The sequence below is a fragment of the Microtus pennsylvanicus genome, chromosome 22 (genome assembly GCF_037038515.1).
Source record: "Microtus pennsylvanicus isolate mMicPen1 chromosome 22, mMicPen1.hap1, whole genome shotgun sequence".
NCBI lineage: Eukaryota > Metazoa > Chordata > Mammalia > Rodentia > Cricetidae > Microtus > Microtus pennsylvanicus.
Window position 1 is genome coordinate 327,254 of NC_134600.1, and position 10,553 is coordinate 337,806.

Consider the following 10,553-nt stretch of genomic DNA (forward strand, 5'->3'; position numbering starts at 1 on the left):
CAGAGGCAGTTGGTGAGGCCAGCCTATCTACACGCCGGCTGAGGCTACAAAAACAAAAATAAAAGACCCAGAAGCATTTTGTATCCCCCAAAAGGTTTAGAACTGTTCTCTGGTAGTGTAGACAACACTACCTAACATTTTTCTAGGCAATCTTTCTTAAAGAGATATTGTCTAAAATCCTTCACAGGCCTGGTGAAATGGCTCATCAGGTAAAGGTGTTTGCCATCAAGTCTGAAACCAGAGTCGGATGCCCTGGACCCCACATCAAGGAAGGAAAGACCCAACATCTCCAAACTTGTCCTCTGACCTCCGCTCACAGGCCATGGATTAAATGCACGCACGCTCACACACGAAATAAAATATAATAAAAACTTTTAAGCCTTTCATGAAAAAAAGTACGAACGAGTCACATTCTATATTTCTTAAATCACTTCATCTTACTGACTTAGTTAGGAACTGGGTATTAATCTCCTGAAACTCCCAATTATTATTTTAAATATTCCTTTGAATTACCCTTTCTGAACTGACTCCACTGGAAACCAATGCCTCCATCCAGAATCTTCCCCAAGAAAACTGTCAGGTACAATCAACAAGACGGGGCCGGTCATGACCGGTACAGCTTTAATCCCAGCTGCAGGGAGGCAGAGGCAGACTGAGCGACTGATCAAGACTAGCATAGGCTCCACAGCGAGTCCCAGGCCAGCCAGGGCAAGTGAGACTCTGTTTCAAGAAGGGAAAAAGCAAACAAACAATACGAGAGAAATAAAACCATTATCTCAGAAAGACACCCAGACCCTCAGGCTAGCTATTTATCATTTACATATATATGTAATTGCAGGTGAGCATACGTATATATACATATACCTATGCACACACCCCAAAACAATCTTGCTTAACTTCTCCCTTCTTGCTACTCATTAAGTCTTATGAAATGCAAAAACCACTCCCAGCTCCACAACTCTTCAATGATCCAAATCCGCCTTTGCTGTGGCACTCATTCCTCCAGATCCGAAACTGTTTTCTGGAACAGAAAACACCGAGCAGCACTCGTGGGCTATTTGCAAGCCTTAACCACGTCACTAAAACAAAAGTGACAGACCAGCCCTAGCCTCACCCTCGAGTGTGTGTGAGCAGGAGCGACGCAAGGCCAGATCCCAGGGTTTATGATTTCCACAAATGGGCTCAGGCCCAAGGTTAGCGGCGGCACCACCTCTACCGCGGCTACCCGCGCTGGCACGACGCGGGGGTGGCGGACCGCACGCCCAGCCCCGCCCCGATGGAGCCCTGCTGCAGTCCCTGCTCCGCGCCGCGGGACCCCTGCCCTCCACGTACCTGCTTTGCACACCGGGGCGCTGGGGCTCCTCTTCTCCGCCGAGGGCCGGCCCTGCTCCGGGGACCTCCTCCGGTGGCGGACGCGGGTGGGGGGTGGGGCCGCACTCACCTCGCCGCCGGGCCACAGGTGGGTGGGCGACGAGCTAGGCGACGACACGGTGCCCAGCAGGGGCGGCGGCGGCTGCGGTCGCGGAGGGCTGCTTCGGGCCGCAGGCGCCGTGCCGCGCGTGGGGCTGGTACCGCGCGTGGACGTCGCGGACGCGCCCGTCTGCGTGGCCACGGTGGGGCTGGTGCGCGCGGCCGCGCTCCCGCTGCCGCCGCCGCCGCGCGTGGGGCTGATGCTGCGCGAGGCGGTGCGCAGGCCGCCGCCGCTGCCGCCACCCGAGGGGCCTGAAGCGCCTCCGCCGCCGTTGTTGCCGCCGCCGCCGCCACCGCCGCCGCCACCACCCCGCGTGGGGCTGCCATGTTGCTGCTGCTGCTTCAACTGGAACGGCACGGTCGCCCTCATGGGCTGCAGGCGGCTCCCGGGGCCCCCGGCCGGGCCGACCGCGCCACCCGCGAGGGCGCCCGCGGGCGTGGGAGACCCATTGCGCCTCACCCGCTGGGACATGGTCCCCCCCCGCCCCGGAGAAAGCGGCCCGCGAGCGCCGTGGGGAGGGTGCTGGGCTGCGGGGCCCGGCTGCGCGGGGCCCGAGGGAAGGCCTGAGCCGGCGGCTGACGAAGCCTGACTTCGGGGACGGGGGGCGCGCGGGCAGCGGCGGCCAGCGACGAGGTGGTGCAGCCGCCGCCGCGGCTCCTCATCAACAATAGTGTCGCCTCCGGTGTCCCCGCCCCCCGCCGCCGCTGATTGGTGCGGCGTCAGCGCGCTCGAGCCGCTCGGCCTCGCTCATTGGCTGCGCGCCGCTCGGCTCCCGAGGCTGCGTCGGCTCTTTAAAGAGAAAGAGGCCCGCCCCCGAGGGGACGGGCGGCGGAGGAAGCTGGCGGTGGCGGGAGGGGGGGCGGGCGCGGGGCGGGCGTGCGTGCGAGTGAGTGTGTGTGCGTGCGAGTGTGTGTGTGTATACACGTGAGTGCACGCGTAGGCGCGCGCCCGGACACGCGCGTCCCTGCTTCCCGCTGGAGGAAGCCCCTGGGACCCGAGGCTGGAATATGGCCAGAGGGACGGGCTGTAAGGGACCGCGGCGTCCCCGGGGATGGTCGGCTCTGATCTGAGTCTTTCCCCTCCACCCCTAACTCATTTCCTTACCACAGTTCCAGCTGTGAGTTAACACGTATTCACGTCTCTTTGGGGGCCCCAATTTTTTTGTTGTTCTATCCTAATTCCATCTACCTATAGGCAGGGCTGGAAAATAAAAGAAATTTAGTCTTACTGGCATTTTACATCCTTTCTGTTTTTGGTTTGTTTGCTTATTTTGGGTTTGTTTTTTTTTAACTGTACAAAGATCCAAATCTCAGAAAGGTTATATTTGCAGATTAGAATACACTTTAGATGGTATCTATGAAGTTATCAAATGGTGCTAACTACCCTCCTATATAGATTTAAAGTAATCAAGCATTGAATCAATTAGTTCAGGCTTCCCTTACACCTGAAAAAGATGGCTATTAGCTTGCAAGTTTATAAAGTGCTTAGGCCTCTGTTTGCTCCAAACTATTTGAAACAGCTGGGTACACCACCCATGTTTTATTTGTTTATTACATTTATGCATTTGGTATGTGTACACGCGCGTGCGCGCATGTGGAGGTCAGAGGACAGCTGATTATGATTTGCTTTCTAGTTCGATCCATTTGCCTGCAAATTTAAAGATGCCATTGGTTTTTTTCTTGTTTGGTTAGTTGGTTGGGTTGGGGGTGGGGGAGTTCGAGACAGGGTTTCTCTGTATAACAGCCCCAGCTGTCCTGGAACTAGTTCTTGTAGACCAAGCTGGCCTCAAACTCACAGAGATCCACCTGCCTCTGCCTCATGAGTGCAGGGATTAAAGGTTTCCTCCACCACCACCACCAGGCACACCATTGCTTTTTAACACTAAGCAGTACTCCATTGTGTAAATGTACCACATTTTCTTTATCCATTCTTAGGGTGAGGGGAATCTAGGTTGTTTCCAGGTTCTGGCTATTACAAATAATGCTGCTATGAATGTAGTTGAGCACAAGTCCTAGTGGTGTGAGGGTTGCCTCCTTTGGGTATAAACCCAAAAGTGGTATTGCTGGGTCTTGAGGCCGATTGATTCCTATTTCTGAGAAATCGCCATACTGATATCCCAAGGGGCTGTACCAGTTTGCATTCCCACCAGCAATGGAGGAGTGTTCCCCTTATTCCACTTCTCCAGCATAAGCTGTTTCATCGGTGTTTTTTTTTTCTAAACCATTCTAACAGGTGTAAGATGGTATCTCAGAGTTGTTTTGATTTGCATTTCCCTGATGACTAAGGCTGTTGAGCATTTTCTTAAGTGTCTTTTGGCCATTTGAGATTCTTCTGTTCAGAATTCTCTATTTAGACCTGTAGCCTATTTTTTAATTGGATTATTTAGTAATTTGATGTCTAGTTTCTTGGATTATTTGTATATTTTGGAGATCAATCCTCTGTCTGATGCAGGGCTGATGAAGATCTTTTCCCATTCTGTAGGCAGCCATTTTGTCTTACTGACTGTGTCCCTTGCTTTATAGAAGCTTCTCAGTTTCAGGAGGTTCCATTTATTAATTGTTTCAGTGTCTGTGCTACTGGTGTTATATTTAGGAAGTGGTCTACTGTGCCAGTGCATTCAAGGCTACTTCCCACTTTCTCTTCTATGGGTTCAGTGTGGATGGATTTATGGTGAGGTGTCTTTGCAATCTTCTACATGTTGACCATGTAAGGCCAGCACCACTTGTTGAAGATGCTTTCTTTCTTTCTTCCATTTTATATTTTTAGCTTCTTTGTCAAAAATAAGGTGTGCATAGGTGTGTGGGTTAATATCAGGGTTGTTAATTCGATTCCATTTGTCCACATGTCTATTTTTATGCCAATACCAAGCTATTTCCATTACTGTAGCTCTGTAATAGAGCTTGAAGTTAAGGATTGTGATGCCTCCAGAAGTTCCTTTATTGTACAGGGTTGTTTTGGTTATCCTGGATTTTTTTTGTTTCTCCATATGAAATTTAGTACTGTTCTTTCGAGGTCTATGAAGAATTGTCCTGGGATTTTGATGGGTATTGCATTGATTGCTGTTGGTAAGATTTCCATTGTTATGCTGTTAATCCTACCTCTCCATGTGTATGGGAGATTTCTCCATTTTCTGATATCCTGCTCAATTTCTTTCTTCAAAGACTTAAAATTCTTGTCGTACAGATCTTTCACATGTTTAGTTGGAGTTGTTTGTGTTATTGTGTTTTTGTGTTGTTTGTAGTTATTGTGAAGGGTGAAATTTCTCTGATTTCTTTCTCAGACCACTTATTATCTGTATATAGGAAAGCTACTGTTTTTTTTTAAAGTTAATATTTTATCCTGCCACATTACTGAAGGTCTTTATTGCTGTAAAACTTTTGGGGTCACTTATGCAAACTAACCTATCATCAGCAAATAGAAAAAGTTTGAATTGGGCTGGAGAGATGGCTCAGCGGTTAAGAGCACTGCCTAATCTTCCAAAGGTCCTGAGTTCAATTCCCAGCAACCACATGGTGGCTCACAACCATCTGTAATGAGGTCTGGTGCCCTCTTTTGGCCTGCAGGCATACAAGCAGACAGAATACTGTATAATAAATAAATAAATATTTAAAAAAGAAAAGAAAAAGTTTGAATTATTCCTTTCCAATTTGTATCCCCCTGATCTCCTTTTGTTGTCTTATTGCTCTAGTTAGGACTTTGAGTACTATACTGAATAGATATGGAGAGAGTGGACAGTTTTGTCTTGTTCCTGATTCCAGCGGAATCATTTCGAGTTTTTCTCCATTTAGTTTGATGTTGGCTGTTGACTTGCTGTATATTGCCTTTATTATGTTTAGGAATGTTCCTTGTATCCCTGATTTCTCCACGACCTTTATCATGAAGGGATGTTGTATTTTGCCAAAGGCTTTTCAGCATCTAATGAGACGATCATGTGGTTTATATGCTGGATTACACTGACAGATTTTCATATGTTGAACCAGCCCTGCATCTCTTAGATGAAGCCTACTTGATCATAATGGATGGTGTTTCTGATGTGTTCTTGGATTCAGTTTGCCAGTATTTTATTGTATTTTTGCATCAATGTTCATGAGAGAGATTGGATTGTGGTCAATTTTTAAGAAGGCTCCATGAGGTACTGAGAAGATGGTATATTCTTTTGTGTTTGGATGGAATGCTCTGTAGATGTCTCTTAAATCCATTTGAATCATGGCATCTGTTAGTTCCCTTCTTTGGGATTTGTTGCTGTGAGATCATATATTGCCTGAGGTTTTGTAGATGTAGCTGACTTCATTGGGTTGGAGTTTTTCTTCTAGCACTTTCTTTAGGGATGGCTTTGTGGATAGGTATTGTTTAAATCTGGTTTTGTCATAGAATATCTTTTTTTCTCCATCTATGGTGATTGAAGGTTTTGCTGGGTAAGTTTTGCTGGGCTGACAACCGTGGTCTCTTAGTATCTGCATAATGTGTGGCTTTTCATTATTTCCATTAAAAAGTAGGATGTAAGCCGGGCGGTGGTGGCGCACGCCTTTAATCCCAGCACTCGGGAGGCAGAGGCAGGCGGATCTCTGTGAGTTCGAGACCAGCCTGGTCTACAGAGCTAGTTCCAGGACAGGCTCCAAAGCCACAGAGAAACCCTGTCTCGAAAAACCAAAAAAAAAAAAAAAAAAAAAAAAAAAAAGTAGGATGTAATTCTAATAGGTTTGCCTTTATATGTTAGTTGGCCTTTTTCCTTTGCAGTTCTTAATATTTTTTCTTTATCCTGAATGTTTAATGTTTTGATTATTATGTGACAAGGGAACTTTTTTTTTGGTTCTGTCTATTTGGTGTTCTGTAAGCTTCTTGTACCTTCATAGGCATGTCCTTCTTTAAGTTGGAAAAGTTTTTTTTCCTATGATTTTTTGCTGAATATATTTTCTGTGCCTTTGAGTTGGACTTCTTCTATCCCTATCATTCTTAATTTGGTCTTTTCATGGTATCCCAGGTTTCCTGGATATTTTGTGTTAAGCATTTGTTGGATTTAACATTTTCTTTAACCAAAGAATCTATTTCCTCTATGGTATCTGCAGCCCGTCTGCGCTCTATGCACTACCATACAGTTCATGAGCCTTGGGCAAGGGGCTGGAGATTGAAACACACAAAGACACACAGACAGAGACACGGACCTCTAGTCACTGGTAAGAAGCCCCTTATTCAATACCACCCTGAAGGCTTATATACCCAACACAGTCAGGTGGGCCAACAGGTGAAAACCTCATCCTCTGATCCTCAAGGCCATGGCAACACATGCTAATGAAGCAGAGCTGGTAAACAACTAGACAGAGCTTTTAGTAACTCAAATCAGAAGGAAAGATCTCTGGCAGGGAAGAGCAGCTGGAGGCCAGGACGCCAAATGGTCCCAACAGTATCTTCAATGCCTGAGAGTCTTCTATCTCTTGTATTCTGATGTTTATGCTTGCATTTGTGCGACCTGATCATTTACCCAAATAGTCTACTTTCAGAATTCCCTTGGTTTGTGTTTTCTTTATCTCTCCTGTTTCCGTTTTCAAGTCTTGAATCATTTCCTTCACCTGTTTGATTGCTTTTTCTTGGTTTTCTTTAAGAGATTTGTTGATTTCTTCAAATTTTTTCTTTGTCTTTTCCTCCACTTCCTTAAGGGAATGTTTCATTTCCTCTTTAAGGGCCTCAATCGTCTTCATAAAGTTATTTTTAAGGTCGTTTTCTTCTGCTTCATCTGTGTTGAGGTGTTCAGGTCTTGTTGTTGTAAACCACTAGTTTCCAGTGGTGCATATCGCTCTTTATGTTGTTGAGTGTATCTTACCTTGTTGTCTACCCATCTCTTCCTCCAATTGGTATAGATGGAGCCTGTGTTTCAGGGAGTCCCTCTTTCTCCACTTGGTGTAGTTGGGGCTGTGGCTCTGTTGAATGCTCCTTCAGGTATAAGCAGAACAGAGCCTTCAGTGATGGCTCCGACAGGAGCAAGACGGCCCAAGGCTCAGATGGTTGCTCCTTGAGGTGCAGGTGGGGCCACAGCTCCGGCGGTCACTCCTCCAAGTTGAGGCAGTGCCACAGTTCTGGTGGTTGTTCCTCTAGGTATAGGTGAGGTTGAGAGGTTCCAGTGGTCACTGTGGCAGCAGGGTATCCTGGCTGGGGCACAGGTGCTCGTTCCCATAGGAACTTCTTAAGATAGCTTGTGGAAACCACCGCTGGAAGTCACTGTTCTCACTTGCCACTCCTGGAGGTTGCCAGGGCCTCTGACGCTGTCCTGGGAGAGTCGCTCGGAACTCTCCAAATACTAGCTTTCTCTACAAAAATTGTCAGACTGAAATGGGTTTTTATGAGTCTTATTTTTTCTGTAGTTTTTTAAAAACTCCTTTAATTTTAATAGAACCATTTCCATCCTTCAAGTGTTTCTAAAAAGTGATTGAACAGAACTTATATACCACTCAATTGATCAGAATGACCATAAATTCTTTCCATTTTAAAGTGGGAGAAATAAATAAAAGGGGAAAAAAAATAAAAGAAAATGAAAGAATTGGAAATAATCTTACATTATATACAGCAATGCAAAATATGAACATAAAATACTAGAAGGAAAAATAAGTAGATATGCAGGGCAGTGGTGGTGCACACCTTTAGTCTCAGCACCGGAAGGCAGAGGCAGGTGGATCTCTATGAGTTCGAAGCCAACCTGGTCAAGAGTGCAAATTACAGGACAGCCAGGACCACACGGAGAAACCCTGTCTTGAAAACATAAATACATACATACATACATACATGATAATAGAATAAAATTTTTAAGATAGGATTTATTGGGTGTTATTTTCTCCAAGAAATATGAATTCTATTTCCTATTTAAGAAGAGGGTTATCAAAGCTTAAACTGCTGATCGGTGGTCTCTACTGAAAACCTACTGCTTGTTTACCTTAGATCCTCAAGGCTCAATGGCTTGTGTACGCTGATCCTGAAGGGAAGAACCTCAGGACCGGTCCACCGGGCCTCTCAGTCGGAACACTGACGGCTGTTTAGCTGCCTGTCCAGCCTCTCCTGTAGATCTTGTATCTGTCTCCAACCCAGGCCACACAGGGCTCATCCACTCCTGGACACTTGCCTGCCTGCCGTTAGATAGCTCCCCTTGCAGTAAACGACACTCCGTGGTCTGAATCAAAACTCCAGAGGTCATCTTAGCCTACAAGAAAACTAGTAAACTGTTCTGCCTTATTATCTGACTTCCTGAAACTCATGTGAAAGGAACATTCTCTAAACTTCCACCCCTTTAAATAAACCTGTTACCCTGAATTCACCGAGCCAGTCTTCCTAGACAATCTCTACATGGCTACTTTTCCAAGCACCCCGCTTCTCCAAATTTCCTACCCTCCCCCAGTTTATCCCCTCCACCTACCCACGTTGCTCGTGTGTCTTCCTTTCCTTTGTCTTATTTTGTTTGTTTGAGGCAGTCTCTCTATTGTGTAGCTTTGACTGTTCAGGAGCCTGCTCTGTAGGCCAGCCTGCAAGGATCCTGAGGTACTTTCCCTATTTCAGGAGCAGAGTGACAAGCAGAAAAAACCCCACACAAAACCAGCTCACTCCACCGCACAGCTTTCTGTCTCTCTTCAGATACCGACCAATGCTGAGACTTTCCACACCTGTCCTGGCCCCTCTCTGCCTAACTCTTTCTCAGTAGGTTCCAGACACACCGATATTCTTTCATTTCTTCAGATTCCGGGTACCTTCATCTGAGCCCTTCACACTTACTGTTTCCTCTGCTTGGAGACGCTCCATTCTCTTGTCACCTGTCCAGTCTTAATTGATCTCTAAGTTTGAGGCCAGCCTGGGCCAGTGAGTTCTAGGACAACCAGGGCTACTCAGAGAAATGCTGTCTCGAAAAAAACAAAAGAATTGCTGGAGAAATAACTCAGCGGTTAAGAGACAATGGCTAGCCGGGCGGTGGTGGCGCACGCCTTTAATCCCAGCACTTGGGAGGCAGAGGCAGGCAGATCTTTGTGAGTTCAAGACCAGCCTGGTCTACAAGAGCTAGTTCCAGGACAGGCTCCAAAAAAACCACAGAGAAACCCTGTCTCGAAAAACCAAAAAAAAAAAAAAAAAAAAGAGAGAGAGAGAGAGAGAGAGAGAGAGAATGGCTGCTCTTTCAGAGGACCTGGGTTCAATTCCCAGCACCCACATGGTAGGTAGCTCACAACTGTAACTCCAGTTCCAGGGGATCTGACACCCATGGCAAAACACCAATAAACATAAAATCAATTTATAAAAAAAAAGAAGAGGAGGAGGAGGCAGCAGCAGAAGCTGCTGAAGAAGGCCAGCGTCTGGAAAGCAAGGGTACTTCAGAGGGAAGACTAGGAAGAAGTTTGTATACCCTACCCTCGTAAGGAATTCAAACTTAACTGCTTTAATATGCTTGTCTTTTGAGACAGGGTCTTGCTATGTAGCCTAGGTTGGCCTCAAACTCACTAGGTAACCCAGGCTTTTAGGCTTTTTTGGAAGGGGGTACTTTTGGGTTTTTTTTTGTTTTTGTTTTTGACTTTTAGAGACAGGGTTTCTCTGTAGCTGCCCTGGAACTAGCTCTTGTAGACCAGGCTGGCCTTGAACTCACAGATATTCGATTAAAGGCGTGTGCTCCGCCACTGCCCAGCTCCTTTTATGCTTTTTAAAGCATATGTATATGTGGTCTATGAACATTTGTGTTTATATATGTGATGTGTGAGCAAATACAAGTGAGAGTTCGTGTCCGCTCATGCCCAGGTGTGTAGAGGCAAGAGGAAGTGTTGGGAGTCTTTCCCACGGCTTTCCACCTATTCACTGAGGCAGAATCTCTCAGTGGAGAACTCAAGATAAGGCTAGTTTAACTACCCAGTTTGTCCCGAGTATCCCTCATCTCCACCTTCTGGGTTCTGGAATTACAGGCAGGTCAACACATCCACCCAGTACTTAAGTGGGTTCTGGGAATCCAAATTCTAGGCCTTACATTTGCATGGGAAAGGCTTTAACTACTGAGCCAACTCCTAAACCTGCTGCCCGAAAACTCTTAATCCTCCTGATTCAGCCCTCAGAGTCCTGGGATTACAGG

The 10,553-nt window shown here is 46.5% G+C and overlaps 1 protein-coding gene across 1 annotated transcript in view; it reads right to left on the reverse strand.

The window, feature by feature from the left end:
* Nucleotides 1–2,168, reverse strand: part of Fam117b (family with sequence similarity 117 member B) — a 54,558-nt gene extending 52,390 nt beyond the window's left edge. Inside the window, exon 1 of the mRNA XM_075956126.1 lies at nucleotides 1,333–2,168. Coding sequence (XP_075812241.1) covers nucleotides 1,333–1,942 — 610 coding nt within the window. The 5' untranslated portion in view covers nucleotides 1,943–2,168. The remainder of the gene's footprint in view (nucleotides 1–1,332) is intronic.
* Nucleotides 2,169–10,553: the final 8,385 nt, after the last annotated feature.